This window comes from Helicoverpa armigera, chromosome 4, assembly GCF_030705265.1.
Source record: "Helicoverpa armigera isolate CAAS_96S chromosome 4, ASM3070526v1, whole genome shotgun sequence".
NCBI lineage: Eukaryota > Metazoa > Arthropoda > Insecta > Lepidoptera > Noctuidae > Helicoverpa > Helicoverpa armigera.
This window is the reverse complement of record NC_087123.1, coordinates 10,146,091-10,173,227: the sequence shown is the minus strand read 5'-3', so window position 1 is coordinate 10,173,227 and position 27,137 is coordinate 10,146,091. Positions and strand designations below refer to the sequence as shown.

Sequence of the window (27,137 nt, the reverse complement as noted above, 5' to 3'; positions counted from 1 at the left end):
CTTACTTAATAATGACGTAACACAAAATTCAATCGTGTTGTATTTTCGTTATTTTTTGTTTGTCAAAGTCCATTATATTAGGGTTTTCTGAAAAACAGGCTAATTATATTTTTTTCATTCGCCATGCCTATTGTCTTGTTTCAACCCATGTTGTCATGATGGTGTCTTATAGAAATCATGAAATCATCCCATTTATTTACCTAATTTCTCTACAGTTCTAAAAAAAATAACCAGCTGATAGATAGGTATACTTATATTTTATCTTGCTAAAACATAGAATTTTAAAGTTTGTTATACAGTATCCTGATCTATGAATGTCTTTCCATTCACCGAGCTTCACAATTGTTGTTAAGGATAAAAAACTTTTTAACACAAACTTTATGGTCAGCTTAAATGTAAAGCCATCTTCACGACCGATAAGAAAAGAGTGAAAGTTGACTATCACTAACGGGCAGAATGCCAGGCCAGTCGTGCCAATAATGTATGAGTATTGGCACTATTTATTGCACTTCGAAGAAAATTGAGCCTGGGAAATAAAATCTCTATGAAAACCACATGCTTTACGTACCTAAGTCATGCCTCATTTTTGTTCACAAAGATTTTTCTATTATACTTTGAGAATATAATGACATTGTTTTAGCATATTCAATATATTAGAATAGTCACTAATTTTTTTTTGGTAATTTTTTTTTCAAGACAAGCGCCTAGATATAACTTAATCGTTTGAGTACGCTCTCGTGCGTGCAATGAAATCCATTCAGGCGTTGGCGAATGCTTTGATATTACGAAATAAAAATAATGAAACATAATCAATAGATAGATGACGGCGAAAGATACATATAGGTCTTAATCTTAAGTATCTGTGATTATGTCCAACTAAGTATAGTCAAAAGTTCTATACAAGCAACAGAGGTTTTACTCACAAACTAGCGGTCAATTACTACGCTTGCTAATAACATTATCAGTCACTCACTTATGTTACGCATTAAGTAAGAAAAATCAATTTACTATTAAGTAATTATTACCGTACAAAAGCTCCGTTTACGCTGCCTAGTCATATACAACAGGTGTAAATACAACATGCATGAATGAAACGGAACGCAAGCAGAAATCGGCGCGAAACCCTCCTACGCGGGCCTTTCAAATATCGTCACATTTGCGAGTAACGTTCCACGGTTCCATATCGCGACCGGCCGCGCACCTTTCGCCGCACGCCGACAACACTGGCTAAAAAAAACATATTTTAAATTTCGAATTTCGAACACCGAATATAAGCCCGCCTTCTTGTTTAATTTTTTTTATATTTTCAAACGAAAGTTTTGACAGCGTTATTTTTTGTTTGTAAAAGAAATATTGTGTTTGTGAAAAATGGTTCGCAAAATCGGTGGACTTTTGTGCTGTCTTTGCGTTTTCGGCATTTCGCTGAGTGATAGCGCTATATCAGCTGATTCTGTAAGTAATTAAACTAATACTTAAGATCTATGCATACTCATATTTCCTTCCGATATATTTGAACAATTACTTAGAGCATTGGTGGTTGTATATTTGTATGACTAAATTATTTTTAAGTCGAATATAGTGAGACTATATTTTTATTGTATCGAACATGTTATTAAGTATCTATATTCTGGCAAACAAATAATAATAATTTTGTTTGCAATCAATCTTCATGAACTAATTCGTTAATAGCTCAACTATGCAACTTTATATTGCTTGCCCGTCATTAAACACTGATTGTACGAATAAATGCGGAAATTCGTTCAATAAATATCTTTTACGGTTCTATTGCGATACTTATACAGAATTATGACTTTCGTTCACAGTCTTAAACACGATTTTAACAACTTTGTTATACTAACTAACTCTCTACTCTTAATTTTGAGATTACTAAAGAAGGTGACATTCTTAATTTAAAAATGTTAATTTTCTTAACTTTTTAAATAGTGGAAGGTTTTAAGGCAAATTATTTAAAAATAGTTGTATCCACATTTAGTGACCTACGTAGATTTAACAACATGCCAGCTTGCTCTAGTTTCTATGTCGGCCTTGAGTATTGAATGTAACTCGTCATACTGGTGGACACTACTTATTATAACAAGCGACATAATATTAAATAGGTTCTATGTATATGTAGATATATTTTTCCTTATCGAAGTTTTAAATCCTATTAGGTACTTACTGAAAAGTGACCTTATTTTTTACATTCTGTCTGTAGAAGGAAATGACTGTGCCAAACTTAAGTGTATACCTATTAGTCTGCATAGCATTATGAACCTGTAATAAAATATTCTATAATTCCAATAAATAAAGAAACCAGACTGGTTATACACGGAAATGTTAACGTTTTCAATATAATTAAGTTTTTTTTTATATAAATGAAGCACGACAAATCATATTGTATCTCTTAAGATCATGACATTGATCTCTTAAAAATGTTTCAGTTTCGACTTTATTAGCGGCATGAATTCCATGGTTCCACCGAGAGGAATCCAGTTTCCGAAGCAATTTAGTCAAATATGATCCCAAAGTTTCATCAAAATCCATTCATCAAAACATTCGCATTTATATCATTTACTAATGTAGGTTAATCAATGATGCAGTCATTAGGTATACATTTTTAGACACAACTCTTCTTTATTAAGTCATTTTGTGGAGCAGGACAAAAGCGACTCCTTCCCAATATCCACTTGTCTCTTGCGCTAAGTTCTATCTCATATTATTGCCATTGATCGAAAACAAGTGAGTGAGTCATTCACGATCACAACAATACATATTCAATGACAGATACTTACTTAGCATACCTTGATCTTAAATACCTAAAGCTATAGCTAAAACGTACTTATATAGAATAAACCTTGAATTACGATCTATACCTACTTCTATATTCAATCACGCTTAGGTATATTCTGTCCTGCGAGATTGAATAAATTGTCTTGTTTTCGTGCTCAAATGAAAAGTTCCTGCTTAAATAGGTCTTCAGTTTTCACTAAATAAAGTTTGGCAATATTGTGGACAAGTAAAAAAAACTAAAGTTTAATGAACGTTTTGCCGATCCAAGTAGGTATATTCTAGTTACAGCAGCTAAGTTTGAAGTAACTATAATAGTAATTTGTGCTACAATACTAAAGCTTCACGAAGACACCCACATTGTCACAAATAAACGTTTAATAAATAAATTCAAAACAAACCACAACTTAAGTAAGTATTCAAATGAAATCATAGACCCGTTTAATTGGCTATGAAACTGAAGGAAACTCATAACGCAACAATACGTAGATACCTACGACTGAGCGTTTCCCAACGCAGGTGTCATCAACAATTGGTGCGTGCAAATAGTAGAAAGTACAGTCAACGGACTATAAACGTTATGGCATATGCTAATTATGGCATTATGGCACCGTCAATTATTGCCAAAGCAATTACCGACGCAAGCGATAGTCAAGCAATCTAACATTTAGAGCACCCGCAGACTGCAAACTTTTAGTCGGCCGACAGTTTGTTCGGGCTTATAAAAATGTAATGAGTGGTAGTACGCACACTGTACGTTATGTAACCATTCATTTAGGTACTATGCGTCTTCAGTATACCATTTTCATTGTGCGTCACACATAGGTACCTAATAACGATCAGGTATTTGGTCCGTATCAGATAAACAAAAAAACTTTGGCTGAATTCCCGATTTTCTTAAATAAATAAAAAATCCAACCATCGGGCAACTGTCGGCCGACTTTTTAGTCTGCAGTGTGCGGGTACTAGCAATCCGATGATACAGATACAATTGTAAGAAAGTAATGCATTTTGATATGCTTTCACGCGAACCGGATTAACCGGTTGCGATAATTTTCGTAATGGCTCAGTATCCGAATTTCTTGGTCACGGTGGATTTAGTAAAAATAATGCTTTTGTTTTACGGAACTTGATTTAATTGTAAATTGAAATTGGTTAAATTTAAATATTCGAAAAAAAATATGTGTAAAAAAACAATGCTCCGCAATGCAACTGAAAAAGTTGCATTTTGTATGAATGCCCATATAGGTCCTATTTGATATTCTTTAAAAAACATTTTAAAATAGATGCAAATAATGAGATAAGTAGGTATTGGGAATCTATATCCGCTGTAATTTCTTTAAGTATTTAGATTTTACGATTGATGCGATTATATTCCATCAAAACTAACTTTAGTTAATCGGCGTTAATAAAGTCATCAATTGAAATTGACCATAGCCACAACGTTATAAAAATAAGCACCTATATCGAAACTTGATCATGTTCTTGAATTTTAATAAGGATCTCCCCTTCACTACATGTGTGTCGTAAGAAAAATGTGACTTCTGAAAGTAGGTACATATATCAACCCAACAGATACATAAAGTTACTATTTCTATGATTAGGTAGCTACTGGTTTAGTAGAAAATACAGTTAGCATTTTTATTCGCACAAATTAAATTGATACTTTATTAGCAATCATTTTCAAATGCCTCCTCATTCTCACTGTGTAAGCTACTTCACAAACTTTTGAAAGTCAATCAAACCAAAATCACATAATTAAGTACTTACGTTCCAGAGAAAAGTGGCGGGTCTGTCTGTCTTGGGCACTTTCCAGTAAACGTTCAAATTCTTATAACCAATTTTCTATCAATTAGGTACTCACCGCTTATAGATTATCGGCTCAATTTCCATCCACGCTAAGTTCTTCTTAATAACTTCCGTATCAAAAATACCTCAGTTTCAACTGATTGAAGATTTCCCTTTAAAAAGTTCGACGTACGATTACATAAGGAGGTTGCTCTGATGCCGGCTGTGGCCTCCTTATAGCCATGTTATCTGCGCCAACAACCAACGAATCAATTACATTACACCACAGACTAGAAAAGTACAGAAATTTCGAACAATTTTGTGAATTATTTTGATTATAATATAATATATCGGGACACCTTAATATATCGGGACACCTTTTTCACACACGGTCGGTTAGCCCCATGGTAAGTTATTAATTAACTTGTGTTATGGGTGCTAACACAACTGATAAACTACATATAGCTACATATATACATATTTATAAATAAATATCGTAACACCCAGACCACGGCCAACAAACATGCTCATCACACAAATGTCGACCGAACCGGGAATCGAACCCGGGACCTCAGGTTCGGCGGTCCGGCATGATGACCATTGCGCCATCGAGGTCGTATTAAGCACTTACCTTCATGCAATAGAAACTGTAATGCTAATAAAATATAAGTTTAAATTAAAGTTAAACTGCATATATTTGTGTAAAATTGTACCTGAGGTTGATATTATGATATCGATGAACTTTTCTATTACGTCAAATAAATAATATAGAACAATATTTTTCCCATCATTACTTATTTTTATATAAGTAGCTATCTATTTGCCGTATGCAGAGAACTTTATATTCACTCTATTTTAGTTCCATTCAACTTCGAGATGCAACTTATTAAGTAATTTCCTGCGATAAAAACCGGAGGTGTGACATCTCTGTCTGACATAACGAGATGATTGTCAACAGCATTAAATATCGTTAAAATTAATGCGCGTTTTACAAAGATTTGTATGCGATTTCCAGGTTATTATTTACTTGTTTTATTAAAGGAAATTAAAGGATTATTACTTGGACTCAGATAAAAAGTACATAATATGTGTGAATCTGCAAAGCCTTGCTCAGAATATGCATAATAATCATAATGTATCGTTGAACAATTAATTATTAAAGCTTAAAATAACACGAAGATCATTATTTGTTTCAATACAAAAAAAAATGCTCACTGAATAAAGAACAAATATCGGTACCTACACATCAATATGTCGCTAGGTCATATAATATCCTGATACCCAATAGGCTAACAGGCCACGTGCCACTATTAGTCCCACGAATCCAGACTAATAGGGTACCTAGAAACTGCGAAGGTCGTCAGCTGTCATTCCATATCAAACGATGGATGGTGACGACTATAAAAAATGTAGGATGTAGATCAAAATGTAGGTCACATAGCACCATGTTCCATTTATTTAACCTATGTACATGATAGGTCCGTAATCAGAACATTTGTCTTCTTATCAGGATTGATCTTTTTCTAGATTCAGGTATAGTTTGCTCCATTTTGACTTCGATATTGTAGATACGAGCATCTTACGTCCATACGACCATATATCTTATACGACGATCTTTCACTGCTTCTGGTTTCAATGTTTGTTTTATATGCCAGGAGCAGTTTTCTAATACTTAAACTCCCTACCAAATATTATTCAAATACCTTTTGTGATCGAGCTTAGTTTTAAAAATTGCTCATAAGGCCGTCATTGGAGCCCACACAATGCCTTATAAAGCGCTCAGATAGTCTACTTAGCAAGGCCGCGCCCACTCAAGCCGAGGTGACTGATTCACATACGTCTTTTGTTAAAGAATTCACTTGAAAATGTTATCTTGAACGACTATAACTTGGGAATTGCGGGCTGTTGATGGATGACTGTTAACTCTTGCATTGAAGAATTCTGAATTCTGCAACAAAGAGTATCCATAAGAAACATTTACTTAATTACATTTATACCAAAGGCTAAAATAAAAGATCGTGTTAAAAGATGAATTCATGCTGCATGTATTTTTCGGCCTCGACTTCTAGTAAAAGGCAAGGCAGATGTTTATGCCTCTTATTTTAAGAACGGAGATTTCAATACACATAGTTAAAGTAAAGTAAAATTCTGATAAAATGTGTTAGGTTTATTAAAAGAGTTCTAATTTGCCTTGAATAAGCTTCTAGAAACAAGTCGTCGTACTTGACTGCACTATCGGTGGTCACGGAAAATTTTGCAAGAGACACTGTTTCGATCGCACAGTATAGGTTGCACATAGTAAGTGCATTGCGACGACCAGCATACTTATTATTTTTGAAACATCCTGTACTGTTTGTGAAACTGAAAATAATTTGGGTGTTCTAGAAATATAACAAAACATCTCTTGCAAAAGAAGAATGTTTTGTTCTCTGTATTCTGTGTGTGTACATAAACTGTTAAATAAATAAATAAATGTTAAGTACAGATTTGTTACGAGACCAAATTGTTTAATGTCAAATATTTTGTCAAAAATACATTTTTTATAGATATATGAATTATAAGAAGCTACAAGTCAATGGCGCCAAACAGTAAATATGAAATAAACCACTTAATAATATGTGTCAATCTATTTTAAGATGAAAGATTGATTACAAAACCACAAGCATCTTTACAGAAATCCATAAACACAGCTATACTACGATATTCTACCAGTTATATAAGCAGTGGTTCAGAACGTTGAAGCAAGATCCGAGTTGGACCTATTGGCTAAGAACTAGAGTTCATCTTGCATCATAGACTGCATAGCTGTATCAAGTTGGCGAATTAGGACGTAGTACTTGTGATACTAGACGCTTTAGTCTAAATTATGTACGTACTAGTTTTTAAATTAAGCTGTTACCTATAAATTAATGACAATTTTAATCATATCACGTATTGACATTAATGCTCAATCCTTCTCCGTGTGAGAGGAGGCCTGTGCCCAGCAGTGGGACGATAAAAAAAAGGCTGTCACAGACAGACATAAGGACAGATGTATGAAAGTTATATCTTCGCTAGGTGACGAATTTAGTGAGGCAAATGTCATAGTTGAATGCACACACGAAAATAAATGAATAGAATAGAATAATGTTAATTGTACAACGGCAGGACAATACAAACAAATATCAAATAAGATGCTCAATGATCTGACATAAATGATAAACAGCAAAATAAAGCCGAAAATAAATAAGATGATTCAACTGACATTGGGTATTGAATATTGTTTAGCAACTGAGCAATCCATATGATTCCATTAAAACATCCTTCCATTCATCTGGACTGGATCATCATCTCCCGGGCCTTTTCCCAACTATGTTGGGGTCGACTTTCAGTCTAACCGGATTCAGCTGAGTACCAGTGTTTTACAAGGAACGACTGCCTGACCTCTTCAACCCAGGGGCAACCCAATACCCCCTGGTAAGACTAGTTGTCAGGCTTATGGCTTCTGACTCGTGACGACTGCCTTAGGTTGAATGTCAGCTGGGACCTACAGTTTAACAGCTTACTATAAATAGCATCTTGACCGATAGTAAACAGTATCAAGTATCAAATCAGTCATGCAAATCACACAAGGTTATGTTACTACCTCGCGTGAAAGATAATTGCACACTGATCAACTTTTCCCTCGATTCCCGGATTCGAATTAAAACTTTCCAACGATAGCATATAAGTAGTTCTAATTATGTTGTAAAACGCTAAAGCAATTACTATCGTTCATAAGTGCTTGTTAAGGCCTAAATGAAATAAATGATTAAAATTTGACTCTGACTAACAGTAGTCGCAGAAGTTTTGATTTCTGAGTCGGGTCGAACTGGCTTCTTGAGTTTTAAAAACTTTCACAGAGCAGCCCAGTCTGATTAGTTAATGACAATGTTACAATCTCTTGCCCGGGGAGGCACGTAAAACAGTTACACGTAACTCAGTAGCGTTAATAATTACTATTTTACCTCAGAAGCCATCAGGCGGATTTGAGAAAACTCTACGGCTGGCAATACACGGACCGCTTGAAGCAGTCAAGGGTGACAGCTTCATGCTGTCGACTGCACAGTGAACTGCAGAGTTCTATGGACGCACATACACGAACCGCTCGAGCAGTTGCAACTATTCAAGAGGTCCGCGTATTGCCGGCCTAACACTAGGGCTTGTTAGGTGAATAAACCTGCAGCTCTCTCTATCAGAATAATTAAGTAGCATACATGACCTTTTCTATGCTTTGGTACGTATAAGGGATCGGATTAAACCAGTAGTAGTCAATGTCTTAAGATTTCACATCGACTTGTCGCCTACGGTCTATTATTGCCTTGAATAAGTGTTGATGGTCTTATCATAAATACTGTACTATTTATTTTAACTGCATGTATCATTGGTTCTGTAATTAGTGGTGTTAAGGTAACCTACTATATTAATTTATCTGGCCATGTCTAGTAGGTATATGATTTAAATGCAAGGTGAATCATTCAGTTTATTTTTAAGACCGTTGTAAGGTATCATGGCTAAATAGATTATGTTATCAAATTAAATAGCGTTGTATAAATACTTATCCCAGTTAACGACATTAAATTATTTTTTAAAATATTATCTAATAGAAAAAACAATTGTTTGCATAAAATTCTTTTAATATTATCATAATCATATTTCTCACAATATCCATTAAGATTTTGACAAAGATCTGTATCCATTCATAACCGCATTCTCACGGTTAGCATACAACGCTCACTATTGCCAGTTTAACACCAATCATATTATGTTTACTATGATGCAATGAGCCCGTGGCTAAGTAACAGCCGGACAGTCCGTGGATGGGTTGCCGTCTTCTCATGACGAGTTCTTCCGTATTTCAGAAGGCACATTCAATTCATCCCAACCTGTAATTTGAATATTTTTTGGCGGTTATTGCGGGTCGCCAGAAAGTCTGACAACCAGTCTTAACAAGGGATTTTGAATAGCCCGGGAAGCTGGTTTGTGGAGGTCTGATAGGCAGTCGCTTCTTGTCAAACACGGGATCTCAGCTGCAAGAGGTTAGACTAGACGCTGACCCCAATATGTTAGGGAAAAGGCTAGACATATTATACAATAGTTAGCTGACCCTATGTCCTAAATCCTCCTCATATTTCTAACAATTACAAAATATCCTATTTGCATACTATCCGTTATAATTATGGTACTCTTTTACTTGGTGAAGCAACTTATTTCATTTGCCGTCTATCTTACGAAAGTAGCGTTGCAATAAAAATGACATTTCTTTCGAAATTAGGACTGTTGCTATGCATTGCTATGTTGAATCCTGGTTGTTTAGAAATACGTCGAGTGATAATATTAGGTCCAAGGTTGAATAAGTTAGCATGATTTGATTTCAAGTATGTTTGTATTTGGTAAGAACACCCTATTTGGAGTACTTAAGTATCTACTTAAGTTTCATGCATTTAAATAGACATTAACCGAATTATTTATTATAAGTATCATTGGTGGCCTTACACTTAATTTTTGGTGGCCTTAATTTGTGCAATTGTAGCAACACCAGACTCAATTTGGTATTGATTCTGTTTCACCTAAGTAAGTCTTCAAAACGACACAACTAACAACCAAAATATTTAGGTACCTAGCTAGTCACTAGAACATTAACCCTGATTGATTATCAAATAATAACAAATACCTAGTTGAGACACATGATTTATTTCGCCTACATAAATAACAGTTACGCACCAATAGTTACTAAGTGACATTGATAACTTCATAGTGTGACGAAGCTACACCTAGTTATATTTATTATTTGCAATGTACTTACTGACGATATGACACTGAAGATTCCACTCTAATAATTTCTGAATGTCAAAATAAAATGCTAGGCACCTACACTCTTTTTTATTACTCTTGCTATTTGGTTTACGAAGCATGGCAACAGCGAATATCTACCTACTGAGAGGATTTTACATTTTCATTTGAAAGACCTCTACAGTGAATATTGGAAAATAAAATAATTACATTTAATATAGCATTTTTTTAGGTAGTATAAAACCTTCTTTCAAGCTAACCACTTGGATCTCACTGCCAACTTAAAAAAATCCTAAAAAAAAACTACATGCCTATTTATTTACCTTATGATGCAACTACCGCCCACAGCACATAAAACGGTACTCCCACATAGGATATCCTTGACACCACGCAACAGCTAAACAAATGGTCATTCGATAACCGATTACTATGATCTATTGTTTTCCAATTCCTCAAACAATAGACAACATTTTAGGTCGTTTTGTAACTTTATGGCACAGGCTATGCCGTGTCTAATCTTCCTTGTCACAGCCAAATTTCTATAGCGCGTAAAATACTGCTATGATAAGTAGGTCCAAAGTTAATAAGTACCTATGCCAGACAAATTAATTTTGTGTGGATTTCATCAGAATAATACCTTTGTTGTCAGAAGCCTTACTGATAACCAGTCTTATTTACGTCATTAGGTACTCAGAAGAAAAATGCTAGGAATATTATGAAAAAACATATCCTGATGATCCTTTTATTGTCAAAATTAAACAAACCCTTCTTGGGACTCGAGTAATACAGTTCTACGTTAATTTGTGCGTGCTCCAGCACTGTGCATTTAAGCCTTAACTTTCTAGCAATGAATATGTGAAAGTGTAACAAAACATATGAAGTTTCTTTGTTTCACTTAGATGCATACGGAGATGATCTTTACTCATGCGAGTTTAATATTACGAGTACCATTATTGAAACATCTTTATTTTACTATGCAGATGCAATTACTTTTGGCCTATCTATAGTGGTTAACTATTCTTTAATCGTTCGATATAAATACCTAGTTTAAACAAAAAACTTAAACCCGGGAATTCAGGGCAAATTCCGAGATATCCGGACTTTAAAACTGAATTCCGGATTTATAGCTTGATCTAACATGTGGCCAACATCTAGATAGGTAACTTTGCTGACCTCTAAGTTTTCAACTCACACGGTCTTCTTTCTCCTTCCTGCGCTGTTCTCAAAATAATTAGGAACGTCACTTGCTTTCCTCTTCAATTTCTCTCTGTCAGCCGTCAAACCAACATATGTACACTCCCTCATCTTGCAAGCAAACGATCCATATTTTCACGTGTCTACCTGTGCGGCTCCACATTCACACTTGACATAATCTTTGTAGCATACCATTCATAATTATACAAAGTAGTCACATTCTTTTGTCCCTTCCCACTTCTAAACACAAAATAGAAACTATAAGTAACATCACCGTCAAAAGTGCGTATAAACACAACAGCGGAATTCAATGTGCATAGAAACAAAGAGATTTTCTGCCACAATTGTAGTGTCAGGAGAAAGTGCATAGTTCCCATGCGTAGGTAGGTACATACGTTAACAAGTGTAAGTACGCAAGACAACGGTTACCTACGATTTGTATGACAGGTGTTAAAACTTTGCTGTTGTCTGTACATGCGGAACGAGGTAACGTAACAGGCTTTTGACGTACACAATGACTCATTTGTAGTTTGTGTGATGATATTTGTAAGTTCCTGGTCAAGCTTATTGCTATACCTAAGTAGGTAATAGGTTTTGTTACTGATTTTTATAGAGTACCTAGGTTTTAAATTGCAATTGGCAATCTAAAGCTGGTATATTTTTGACGTCAAGATGTTTAAATTAAATTGATAAGCTAGCCTTCTTTGGTAAATATTAATAGAACTTAATTAAAAATCTCAGAAATATTTGAATTAAGTGAACATGTGACATTTAAACACAGCAACAATATAACAAGTTTAACTAATGTGACCTTAAAACTAAGAATAACAATAACATTCATTTTAATTGACGAAGTTGTCAATCTAGACTATAATATGCACGTATGTACCTATTTTTACCGACTTCCCAAAAAGGAGGAGGTTCTCAATGCATCAGGATCTTCGATATTAAAAAACGTTTTCTTGCTATTTTCAGGAGTCGCGATGCCGCAACCCGCCTACGGCTCCTCAGAAGATAGAACGAGTCATAACTCTGTGTCAGGATGAAATCAAACTGTCCATACTAAGAGGTGAGACAGTCATTAATGCTATAATAGGCTACCTTATTTGCCTACACATGTTTCCTTATAAACAAGACGCATTAAATGTATCGTGGTCCCTCATTCATTAGGTATTTATTGTCGTTTGTGAGATCGAGAAAAAACAAAGGTACCTACCTATTTGATGAAAAGAATAGTGCCATATACTATTATGTAACATGGTTTTAAAGTCATGCACACACAACATGTAAAACGAGAGACAATGAAACAGACTTATTACTACAGATTACTTATAATATTTACTAAAAAATACCAATTAATGCTACTAAGGAGATTTTCACTCGTACCGGCACGTACCATTAAAAATTATAATGGTTATTAGTGGGTAATGGAATGTATTATAATTTATAATACATCCCATTATGTATAATATAATTAATAATTATATAATTAAAGTGATAAATTAACGCAACTAGTCAGTCAAACTAGGGCGTTGTCCAAAAATCTTCTTCTTTCGTGTCCAAAATTAAAAGACACTGAGGTTTGTTACTCCTTCATAACCTAGTGAAAACTTGTGAACGAAACCATAGCTTGCATTTAAACGCGACAACGCCATCTAGTTATGTTTTCGGAACTACAACTCTGCGGGAGGCATGACTAGTAATGAAGAAATCATTCCATGGCTAGCAAAACGGCTTCATATATTAGGTATATACGAAAGTTTTCCTTGAGAATCCTTCTACTTGCCTATAGATGAAAACTATAAGAAAATCCGAACCTTTGTTTATCAATAATCGCGCACAGGCGGAAAACTTTGTTTCAATTATTTTTACTCCATTCGAGTCGGTAATTTAATCTTTCATCATCATCATCATCCTCCTGCCCTTATCCCAATTTTATTTGGGGTCGGCGCAGCATGTTTTCTTCTTACCATTTCTCCATACTCTTCTATCTGCCGTCATCTCACTAATTTAATCTTTTTAAAAGGTACATTTTAAACAATTAAGCTATTGCTTGAATTCAAGTTAAATTTATAGTTAGCTAAATAAATTTTTAATCTGAGTTTCAACATATAAAATCATATGAATGCAGTACCTATATGTTACTGACAAACAAAAAAAAAAACTCATTCCGAATGAAACCTTGTGTATACAGCAGTCGTAACATTTAAAGCTTCTACGTAATATAAGTGAAGGGGAAGATCAGCGATCGTTATACCGAAGTTTAATCGAGCAGGGGCCCGATTCTCCTAAGTTAATAATGTCAAAATCGAATAGAAATCGAATCGCAATATGATCGCAATAGCAGTTTCAACCATATCGGGCATTCTGCTACTAATATAAGACCAATCGTATTCCAACGACATTCGATTGGTTTGCGATTGGTCGGCTATTTTGGTGATTTTGGTCTATACGGTAGTTTGCTCTACAATCATATTGCAATAGTTAATCATTTGCAGACAAAATGATTCATTATTGATTGACAGAAAAGGATAAAAACGTTTATTTCAAAGAAAAAATAGCGGAATGCCACATACGTTTTAATCGTAATCGAGTCGGGATTGGATCGCAGTCGAACGTGTAGGAGAATCAGGCCCCAGCTCTTATGCATCGGTATGGCTTGAATATAGAATCGATTTTACGGGATCTTTGACGGTCACGATTTTCTTAGGCAATCTGTTATTTGAAAAGGGCTAAATGTCTGTCTCATTTAAATCAGCAGATATCAAAACATTTTACTACAACAAAAAACAATTTTGAGGCTTCAAATATCAGACTTGTTTCATACTAGCCGTTTTCCCGCAGTTTCACCCGCGTCCCGTGGTAACTACTGCCCGTACCGGGATAAAATATAGCCTATGTTACTCGTGGATAATGAGGCCTTCGAATGGTGAAAGAATTTAAAAAAACGGTCCAGTCGTTTTTGAGCCTATTCATTACAACCAAACAAACAAAGTTTTCTTCTTTATAATATAAGTATTCAAGTATAGATGTAAGTAATTCATAATATTAGACACAGACACAGACTTCCTTTAAATTCATGACCTGTAGTAGATCCAAACTGCTATCAAAACTCGATCAGCTGCGGTCACGCTTTGTCAAGGTCGTCGCATGCGCAGTGAAAGTAAACGCTCACTATAATGTAACGAGACGCACTCGACACACTCTGGTACATTTGTATGGCATTATTATGTGCTTATTTAAGTAATAATTTAGAAAAATAGGTAATAGGGGAAAAATGTTGTTAGAATTTTAATAATTATATTTGTAATGCAAATTAAAATTATAATAAAAAGTATCTAACTAAACGTTTTTTAGAGTCAGCATACAATCTTTACATTTTAAACGAAATCTATTTGAGAAGATATTTGAATTTATTTGATCTGAGTTATTTGAAATGAGATTTTCATTTATGTTACATTAAATAAAATAAATGTCGTTGACCGAGCAGAATATGTGCAAGATAAATACAAATTAGGATCACGCATGCAATCGCAAATGCAACAAAAATAAGAAAGAGTAATTTAAAACAAACTTTCTACTTCTCTTTACCCGACTGCCAAAACGGGTAACGTTGAATGCTGATTTATGCAACTAAGTTTGCTGAATGCTAATTATTAAGTTCAGTTAGAGAACAGCTGTTAATACAATTGTGTTGTTATGTGACCTCGGTTTTATTTGTTATGTCTGTGTTAAAATATTTTGTAGGTCTTAGGTATAATATCTACAAAAGATCTGGTAACTTATGGTACTCTGGTTATTTTGTTAGGTCGAACATTTGGCATGAAGAACAATAAATATTTGAATTTTGAAAAAGTTTGAACCTATATTTAGGCCCATTATTTCACCAACAACAATACATCAATTTAACAGTTTACTTTGTAAATAGTTATTTTAAGAAAACTGACGTTTATGTTGTCGGTGCATTTGGGCCTTAGTATCTCTAAAAGTGGTTCATATCAAAAAGATCAATGAGCTCGGTAATTTCCATCTCGTTCTGTTCCAATTTTGGTGGTAGGTAATCATTTCGAGACGTGCAAGAAAATCTATACCTAAAATTTAGGTTATATGATCTAAATTAAATTGGTCACTGAACCAATTAATACATTTTATTTAAATTATAATAAGCTAATACATAAAATTAGCATTAACAGAAGATCTACTGCAAATATATTCGTACCAGTGACCTTATCTGAAATTATCGGATATGTTATAAAGGTTATATTTTCAAGATCACCTTTGTGTAGGTTTTTTTTTCATAAGGAATCGCTCTAAAGTATAGTTCGATATAGTTCTCTGAATAGCGTGCTAAAAGATGTCTAGGCACGTAGATCACGAAACATTTAAACAGGAAACTCAGATATACCTAAAGCACTCAGTCAGAACTTCCTTGATCATAAGCGTAATGTTTAAAGCGCCTAAATTCAATACTAGCGATTTTTCGCAGTATCATCCACGTCCTCGGAAAAGTTCTTCCCGGTGCCGAATAAAATATCTATATCCTATGTCACACGGGAATACTGTAGCTTACCACAGTGCAAGATATTTTAATTCAGTTAATAGAAGTTTCGGAGTCTTTGGGATACAAACCGATTAATAAAAATCTGTTTCTTATATTTATATTAATTAAGATTCATTCAGTCTCATAAAGGTGAAGCATCAATATTAAGCTCTAGCATGCTCATAAAGACAAAACAACAATATTAAATACAACATAAATGTTAGTCATTGTTTAATAACAAGTAAAGCATATTGACTAATATTGAGGTTAACTTACCATAACGGTTTTTGACAATAATCTTCAACACCATACTTGAAGCGTCCTAAAACAACAGCGAAGAAAAAGTTAGTATTCCAAAATGCAAATACGCTAAATTATGTACCTAAATAGTTAGTCTGCCCTAAAAGAGATAGCCGAAGTTAATTAAATTACTGAGGTTTGTAGGTTTTGTACTTCTCAAAGCCAGTAATGATGAACAGTTATGGCACAAAATACCTACACATGGCAATATCAGTAAGTATTATAAAACTTTCTGTCTAAAGAAAAAGTCTATTAGAGGCTTATGAAATATATCTGAGATGTTGATGACGAAAATATTCTTGTGTGAATCTACCTACTTCTCATGTACCTAACTACCTACAAAAGTATCTTCTGACGTTTATCCGCACAACGAAACTGCGTGGGCACGTCTCTTATAAGGAAGGTTAACACTAACTGTACAGCCTGAGATCATTTTCTGACTCACATACGTCCATTTTGTACAAAATATAACCACACTTAAGTAATATTGACTAGTTTTATGACGTATTGTCTTTGAAAACACTAAGGCCTAAAGTCACCAACGAAATAAACGACAGTTTTCTTAAAACGACTGTTTCTCGTACAATTTTCAAAGTAAACAGTTGTTTTAAGAAAAACGGTCGTTTATGTGGTCGGTGAACTTGGTTTCAGAGATCAGTTTGTTCATGAACAAGAATATTGAGAAGTAATGGAGACGTAGATAAGTAGATAAGTAATGACACAATGCGAATGGTTAAATTACCATTTTTTATGCTTGCTAATTTTGTACGTGACAGTTACCTTTTTTTTTCTTGGTCTATGTTCTAGTTGGAACTAGACAAAAAAGTACATATTTACATATTTTTAAGAAGACAATATTACTTACTACTGAAGCAAAGCATAGCAAGATGCAAATGGTGCCAGTTTCTTGGAATAGATTATTCTTTCAATACCTATATAATAAAATAAATAAAGTACTAAAACAACTTTATTATCTTTACAAATAGAATGTATTTTAACTAATTAAAACACCACATTATTATTCTGAACATACGACACTAAAATGTCGCAAGTATTCTGAACTGATTGGGCGGAGGTCACACACGACTGACTGCCCAAAAATGGTGCGATGGTCGTTCAAACCACTCTTACGGAACACCGGACATTTTCACATTATTCCGTCTTATTAGCGTATAATTAGCTTGTGTAATACACCCTTAATATTGTGTTATTAACATTTCCCAAATCCCGGTCAGGGTATGAAAAAGAATGCCAAAGCAGTTAAGCTGCTTTTTTCTTTTTCTTAAAATTGTTACATTTTGTTTTATGCAACCTTTTTGACAAAACCTGTTGCTTTTATTTTCCTGGTTGCTATAGGTACCCAGTTTATTTTGTAATATGTATTTAATTCAACTATTCATTTTGGTTGAATAAGTTATTTTCAGCATTTTAACTAAAACAAATACGGAACGCATATGTGTACCAATATTTATTAACTTTGACCTTCATCCACTTACATACTCATTAATACTTAAATTAGCATTCGTACATCTAATATTTGTGCATTAGTAAAAGGTCTTTTTTAGAGGTCCATAATATATTTTTTTATTTAATTACCGGACAGTATTTAATTAGGATAATTTAATACATTCAAATACTATACTTAAATATCGTATTATAATTTTTCAAAGACCCATAGACAACTCGACTGACCCATAAACTAGCAACATTCTAAACTGGCAGTGCGTTCAAGTGACCCATATAAGTCTGTTGCATTGCAACACTGCAAAGCGCAGGTTGCAGGAGACATGCGATGTGCACTCAACTGCATAGCTTGTGAAACTGCAGTGAATGTATTGTAGTTAATTGTGTACCCCTTTGTAAATGTCCGTATGATGGGGGCTAGTAGCTGTTGTTATATACATATATGTATGTAACGAGAAGGGTGGGTGTTAAGGAATTTAAAATTATTGAATTGCCAAAGCTGATAATTGTCACCAGTATTAGACGCATGTATCTACTATGTGTATATTACAAAATCTATACTTAATATTATAAAGGAACTACTGGTACGATTTGAAGAAATATATCAGTGTTAGTTAGCTCTTTTATCGTGGGAGGTTGTAAGTAGGCTACTTTTTCTGAGTGCATGAAATACAAAAAAACTTCACCGCTATCGCGCTACTTCAAACCTTCAAAAATTAACATAGTATTAAAAATACTAATTAGCATATTATTTACTTTCTAATAACTACAGTCCAAATCAAGTGACAGTCCTTGCAGACCATTCTAGAACCAGTACGAGTATGTTTATTAAAAGTGCAGTGAATGCCGCGAGCTTGCAAAACCTACAGTTGTATGTATGTACCAAACCGCAGGTGGAAATAGCAGGTCTTAGGCAATCTTATGTAAGACGACATATAACCTCATATGATATGGAGTCATTAGGCAGATGCATATGTACTGGCTCGTGAGTTGTGATATTGCATCTGGTAATCAAAATATGTCTGATGAGCTGACCGTTTCCTGGGAATAGGTAATTGAATGTTTTTGTGGTCGGCTTTGAGATTATTTGCTGTGAACACTTAGTTTTAGATATCTAATATTCAATGTGTCTTGATATCTACTAAATTCTATCTTGTTTTATCTGTGTAAATGAAGCAGTTCTTAATTTTAATACAATTAAGGGTAATAAAAAACTAGAAAAAAAACCTGTGTAATTTGCTAATTAATGCTATTACAAAAATGTTTCGATTTCCTAGTAATATTGAATCCAACTACACATTTTAATTATTTATTTTTACTATTTTTAATGTACGAGTGCTTATTAAACTTGCATTATTTTGCTTGTGATCTTTTGGTTGTGGCATTTCGACCTCTGAACTCAATACGTGACCGTCTTATAAAGTGCTTCCATTCAAGCCTTGAGCTGTAATTACTTTAACATTTCAATTCTGCAAGGTATTTGTTTATTTAATGATACTTAGACCTCCATACATGTGGCATAGACTATGTCCTTTCTCAGATTCTTTTCTATGGATGTACCGAATTTCTTCAAGACGTTTCAGTAGGAAGATAGTTTTCGTTACAGTGATTTTACGCAGGCCAGCTAAATTCCAGTTAAATACTGCATAATACCTGTCTAGCCTAATTTAAACTATTTTTTTTAACAATTTGCAGCAACATCTTGCTGCACCACTATTTTCTTGAATATATCTTATACTTAAAAATGCATTAAAAAAACTATTAATTTTATTAATCTCCGTTCTACATATTTCAATTTGTAGTTGACCTCAAACGATAAACTAAACGCGAGTATGATGATCCGCAATAACAGGTTTGTAACAACTAAATTGCATTATGTTATTATGTTACGCTTACATTCTAGGTCTCATGTCTGATATTTCATAAAAGATACACTTAATGTCAGGCCTACAAGGAAAAAGACGGATCTTTGTATGTTTGTGAAAGGTTTTATAGTTAGGCATATTTCTCGTACCCAATTAGGTACCTAAGACTATATTTCTTAAACGTGATGTCGGACCTAATAAGAAGGAAATCTAGCGAAGGTAACCGTTATCTAGCAATGTTTAATTTTAAATTAATTATATGTAGTTATTTGTGCTGATTACGATGAATAATAAAACATACCTTATTTACATAAATTATTATGAACATATTGTAACAGATACGTAGGTATCTAATACAGCTTTTTTATTTCATAAAAGTAAGTAATTGTAACTAAATATAAAACAGAAGTTAACAGCATTACTAGCCAATATGGCATCGAACTCATAAAAAAACCAGTCAGTACAAGAAGGAAGCCTGAGGTAACAGTATTTCCTTCAGTTTTACAGGATATTGTAACACATATAATTGGCCAATCATTATTGGTTAACTATTTGTAGAAGCACTTATCATATGATTAGTATGATTACTCAAGCAGCTTAATTTATCCTGTTCTACTGCAGATCTTGACTATGATTGCTTGGACCGAATGAGGTCAGGTTTTTTAGAAGCAGAAGGAAATTGTTTTATTATTTCTTGCACCTAATAAATAAAAAAAGTTGCAGCAGTTGTAATTTCACTGTGTATTCGGATATAGCATATAACTGATAACCCATAGTCTTCATCAATAAATAAGCCATCTTACAGAGAAATATTTTTCAAATCGGTCCAATAGGAACCCAAATCCTGAAATTACCTCGTTCAAACTAGTAGACATTTCAGATTTATAATATAAGTTTCAGTATAGCCAATGTAATGAAAAGTCTGAAAAATCAAAGTAGAACAACTACACAAGACAAGACTTTGAATAAGGTCATGAACAAAAAGCCCTTTTTTAATGTCATAGCAGCAACATAACTTCAAATACAGACCTCTTTAAAGGATCAAAGACTCGGTACTATTACTCAATCAATCTAGCTACGTTGGTGTGGGAAGTAGGTACATACACCCGGTTTCTCTTACGAGGTTTTAATTAGGTATTCAGGTTCCAACTTAATGATTGCAACAGACTTTGTGATAGATTACACGAACATTACTTTGCTCTGTACTTTATGAGAAGCATAACTTACAAGTATGAAATTGTTTTTATAGGCTATTTTTCTACTTGATGCGCTGTTGTTCCTACTTTTTTATTTTGCTATAGTTTAATCAGACCTTAATGTTAGCTACACGTATACAATACAATCTTATAATCGCTGTCTTAGCTCTTTCAAATCTATCTTGAGTTATTTAATATTTGTTTATAGAATTTTCGTTTAAGGAAATGTCAACATGTGTCTGAAAAATGCTATTATTAGAATATGATAAACTTCAAATATACTATATTATTATAATACCATCTCTGCTTATTTACATCGTAGCTCATATATCTTAATTTTAATTATCGTGAAATGTTTTACTGTAAGTTATTATCTAAGATTTTTTTAGTACCAGAAGACATAATATATTCCTACCAAAAATCAAACCACGAGCTTTACACTATCCAGAACCATCGAAACCTATCGAAAGTAAGCGTTGGTTAACTCGTGTCAGCACCGTGACCCGCCTGACCTACATACAGTTGCATACTTACTAAATACTAACGCAAGACTCAGGTCTCAAGCAATCCTTCCTTATGAAGCAAAGATGCGTTTTAATTGGCATATGGCCTTTTGAAGCTGGACATTAAGATAATTTAAACGTTTGCTAAATAGTGGCATTTTGTTGAGAATGAGGTGAACTGGTTCAAAAGTCAAATGTTAGGCTGCGTTCTTGCTTTATAGGTATTCACGTTCATTTAGACGGACTACGTATGTCTATTATTAGGTGCATTCTAAAGGACGTGCTAGAATGGATTAGGTCTCTAGATTAGATTTCTATACAAAATACTATAAGATTCTACCTTTAGTTAGAGGTATTTCAGACAACATAAAAAAAACAAGAAAAAAAGTTACTTTGCTTATTTATTTGCATTGCCATTTTGGAAGTTAATTCTTAATAAGTAGACTAATAAAGTCGTTGAATTTTCTCGTCGTCGTCATTGATTTTCCTCATTTCTTTTTAACACGAAAACATTAACTCATAAAGTTCCATTGAAACAACATAAAACCTCCTTCAATTCACCAAAGCGATCGTTTATTGCGCAAAAATAATCGCACACCACTTACTCCATCTTGATATTAACTATAGCAATTACACCCTCCTTGGATACACGCTAATTTGATTTAAACGAGGGCCCATAAGCATTCGTCTTGAAACATGTAAGTGCATAATGGATAGAGAAAACATATAATGATCCATGTTAAAGAGATGAGTGATATGATGCCACTCGGTTATTATTTTCTTGCATAATGAATGAGCAAATGAGAAATTAAAATTGTACATATGGTCGAAGTTTTAACTTTTCATCAATGTTGCATGCTGCAGTTTCTGATTGTATCCAGTTTGTTACCTTCTATTTTCATAGACAATATAGTAATATGTAATCGAGAGCAGAACTAATATTCTTTCATGATTTTACATGCATTTGAGACTTGGATTTTTTTCTGGAAAACTTTTCTGGAATTTCTGCTTTTACCTATAGGTGTAACTACTGTTTAGGTATATTATATGTATATTATATCATTCTAATAATACTTCTGTTATCAATTCCAGAGGCTCTTGACGTGATTAAAGAAGAACACACGATGCCTGCACAGAGACGGCGCGACAAGCGAGAGGTGCCCTTCACACACGACGAGAAGAGAATTGCTGGGGTAAGCATATAAAACTAATTCTAACTAATAAGTTAGAATACTTAATAAAGTATCCTATGATCACAATGGGCCTAAAAGAGGCTCGATGAAATGTATTGATTGCTTTCCTTCGAATCCACTAACGAAAAAATATGAACGTCTTTAAAATGTTTATAACTGTATAAAAGCTTAGTTTTACACAGCTTGTTTCATTCAATAAACAGAGTAAAGTAACTTATTAATTACCTCTCAATTTATTATAGTAAACATGGTTTTCATTGACACTTTCCAAGACATTAAAATCGAATAAACTCCAACAGGTACCATGTTACCATACAACCAATCTCATCAATCGATCTTTATTTCACTTTCTTTACTTAAAGACTTTTTTATTTGTACAGATAACTAATCAAACACAATTTGTTGTTTCCAGTGCTTGCTGCAGTGTGTATACAGAAAAGTGAAAGCCGTGAGTATCAGCCCAGTGTGCCACTACGTCTGTTTTATCTAAGTAACTACTAACGAGTTTACACCGATTCAACTGATTGAGTGTAGGGCTGGCAACGTTGCTTAAGGAAAAAGTATTCTTTGGATGCACTCAAGAGACATTTAATGGTTATTTAAGCCATTCCTTAGTGAAGGATTTCTTTGACAATCCATCACTAAGGAGTGACTTAAGTAATCATTAAATGTCTCTGAGTGCGGGGTTTGATTTGGGTTTTCTCGTAGCGAGATTCAAACAAAAAACCAAGAATTACTTATGTCAGTACGTATGCACCAGTGTAATCTACTGCTAGAATTTATTCGCGCACAATAATTGAATTTGCGCGGAAATTTTAGATGTTGTTTAACTGGGTTGAGGAGGTCAGATAGGGCAGTCGCTCCTTGTATAGCACTGGTACTCAGCTACATTCAACTGGAAGCCGACCCCAACATAGTTGGGAAAAAGGCTCGGAGGATGAGGATGATGACCTACGATCTTGATTGAAGGATACAAATTATCGAAAATTGTTCCAAAAATAAAATTTTCAAAAGCATCGAAATGCATCAGTAGAACTTGATGCTCTTCAACCCTGTATATGATCGGCGCAATCCACTTTTTGTACTCAGAGCAAATAATGATCAAATGAGCTTTCTGTTACACTTTTTATTATTTATCTCGTTATGGAGAGAAAATTCATATTGTTTCACGTGGATTCTGGGTTTATCGAACATTGTGTGAAGTGACAGTTTTTTGTGTCAATTTAAATCACGTTCGGTAAAAATGACAGTGTGAAAACGTAAATGTGTTTGTTAAACGTGATTGCATTAGTTTATGAGAAGTTTGACCCCATTTTTCATGTACAAATTGCTTCGTTACTCCACTTTCATAAAAATAACATAATTACTTTTAAACAAAAAATATTACTTGCATTAATATTTTTCTAGGAGCATCATTAAAGAACATAAATACACGTCTCGACCTCATCAAAGCTATTACTTGAATATGAAAACAATATAAAAAATATGAAAATCTTCGCATAATGTTAGGTGGCTATTCCCGGCCGAGGTCAACCCTACTCGTAAACCAAAAATAAAATAATATTAAATCGAGTTTTAATGCTTTATAGTTCTGTCACGAACTGATTGCTCCAATTTGTTAACTATAAAACATGAGGGGTAAAGTCGTAAATCTGAAAAAGAAAAATTCGTTGCTTATTTATTATAGTTGAAATCCTTTGAACTGGTATATTGCGGTCATAAAAGGCCTTCGGTACACGCAGTAATTTGTATTTTATTTGTGTTATATTCAAAAAGCTGTATTGAATTTAATAGCCGGGGGTCGGGCACATCAGTTTGTGCTTGTCATACGTTTTTTCTATATAAATTTGTTTTGTATGCAATATTTTATAGCTGGTATAACACTAGTTAGGGACGCACAATAAAATCTCGAGCGACTCGCTATGAATTGGATTCAATAAATGTTATTTTTATCCCCCCCAGTCATAATCGTAATTTTATTACTTAAGTGGGACTAGGGTCGCAGTTTTCGATTTTGGATATTTATAATAATGGGCCGAGATCAAATTAAAAATATGTCTGTATGCGTACATATTTCATGGAATCATGAAGGCTTCTTTATAGAAGTTATGATTATCAATATTCTTATAATTGCTTAGTCTTATTAAAAATGATAACGCTTTCATTTCACTTTCACGCATTTCTTTTCACGTATGACGATAAGTAAATAAACTTTAAGTAAGTATTGCCAGAATGAAAAACAAAATAGACCATGAAGACAAATCTGGCTTCGCGAAAATAGAGGTATAATATTTTTCAAAAATACCAGCCCCAACAGTTTTTTCCTGAAATAAATATTGGCCTATTGTATTGGACTAAACAAAAGCTCTTTACAAAAGTTAGGCTGAAAATCTGAACCTACAATATCAAAGTTACATGACATCCCACAGCCTTAAGCGTTCAACGTATCCGCAGAACATATTTACCAAATCCAGACATCATAATACTGACTTGTACTGCCTTTAACATCTCCAGGTGGACGGCTACGGTTTCCCGACGCTGGAAGGGCTGGTGGGTCTGTACTCGGACGGCGTGAACGAGCGCGGCTACTTCATGGCGGTGCTCGAGGCCTCGCGCGAGTGCCTCATGAAGAACCACGATAAATTCTCCAGATCTGTTCCTATGGGTGAGTTCAACTTCATACTTAGCATTTTCTCTAATTCTTAGACCTTTATTACAAACGAAAAAGATTTGATGAAAAGATGTGAATAGCCTCAAAAACTAGCGGACCAATTTCAGAAACCCTTTAATCGTTTGGATGCTACATGCTATGTTAAAGCTATAATATTCTGGGAACGAGAACCAGTCTCCTAGATCCCTAGAAACCGCGAAAAACAGCTTGTGGGTGCTTTCAAAAGAAAAAACTGCAAGGTTTTCAAATACAGAAACGTCGGCAGTATCAATCTAAAAGAAAATATATGTCTTTACTGATCAATGTGTATTTTTCTGTACATTTTTCGTATTTCTTATATTACTTTATTAATAGGACATTGTTTAATTTCAGACAACGGACGCAACTGCGACGTTTCGTTCGACATATTCGAGTGCATCTCTGACCGCATCGGCGAGTACTGCGGCACTTCAGGACTCTAACCACCATCCCTTTATAATATTACAACAATGCACCAAAACACTGCCTTTATACAAATATTCTAAAAAACTCTCCATGTAGATGATACTATGAAATTAATCCCAGTACACTATTTTTACATCACTTTGCAAAATGAATTGTCATTATATTTTTGAAGGTTTTTTTTTGAGTTTTTAGAAATTTTACATCTTTCATAGGGTGACTGGTAATTTGTGATAACCTGATTCTAATCATGACTACAGACAACTTTTCCTGAGAAACTTTTTTATACCAACTGATTGCGCGTCAGTAACGAGATGGCCAGACTAACTTACCAGTCACCAATAAAAAAAGAATTCAATATACATTTTGCTTAAAATAACAAAATTGGCTAATACATACTATATTTTTTTTTATCTTATACATAAGTTACCAACACGAAACAAACCACTAGAGTTAAGTACATGTACATAGATTGTAATTATACTAAAATGTGATGCTCAATAATTTTAGTTGTAAGGTAGCTCTATAGTTTTCTATTCCATAAAAAAAATACCCAGGATTTTGATAAAAAGAAAATTAAATATAACTACTTTTACGGATCCGAAACGTCGGGATTAAATAATATTAATGTAAACGCGATAAAATCTGTAAAAGTAGTGTTATTTAAATGTCAAATATTCGCGTTAGTGTCAGAAATCAAATGAAAATTACATAAAATATTCTAATGCGTTCTTCGATTAAGAAAGCTTAGATATTATTTAGCCCAACTGTGACCAAGAAAATGAAAAGGACTATTTATATTGTTATAATTGGAGACAGATTATTTGGAAGTATTAAAGATGTGGTCTGCTATCCCTTTTTATTGGGACCTCAACGTAATCTCCATTTTAACTAAATCTGGACTTTCCCATTTTAAATTATTACTTGGCAGAAACTTTAAAGGAAACAAAAAGTTCCAACAGAAGTTGGTAGTTTCATATAGAAAGGTCCTATCTACTGCACATGATAACTCTTACTTCTTAAATTAGCTGAACTTAACGAACTGATAGATTTAACATAGCTTTAAGTTTATGTAATAAAGTTCTGTATATATCTATAAGACTGTTTTATTTTTGTGTACCCTTTTCCCCACATTTCGGCTAGAAATACTTCCATCAAATTGGAAACAAGTCGATTTTTTATTAAAGTCAATAACAGATACATTGTTGGACCAGATATGCTTCCCTCATAACCTGGTGCATTTTATGGAAACAATGGCCCTTGGTCCTGCAGATACCGACAATACTGCGAATTTATTTTAACGTAAGCAGAATCTTTAATAGTCATTCGCGCTATAGTTGTAACCGTTTTTTCACTGACTTCTAAGAAAGGATATTTCTACTTA

General features: G+C 33.9%; 1 protein-coding gene across 1 annotated transcript; it reads left to right on the top strand.

Annotated features, from left to right (window-relative positions):
• Nucleotides 1–1,132: 1,132 nt before the first annotated feature.
• On the top strand, nt 1,133–26,830 carry LOC110375030 (general odorant-binding protein 70). The gene is made up of 6 exons (XM_021332996.3): nt 1,133–1,452; nt 12,556–12,649; nt 22,541–22,641; nt 23,054–23,089; nt 25,156–25,306; nt 25,685–26,830. The coding sequence occupies exons 1-6, from the start codon at nt 1,369–1,371 to the stop codon at nt 25,771–25,773; spliced, it is 555 nt and encodes a 184-aa protein (XP_021188671.1). The 5' UTR covers nt 1,133–1,368; the 3' UTR covers nt 25,774–26,830.
• Nucleotides 26,831–27,137: the final 307 nt, after the last annotated feature.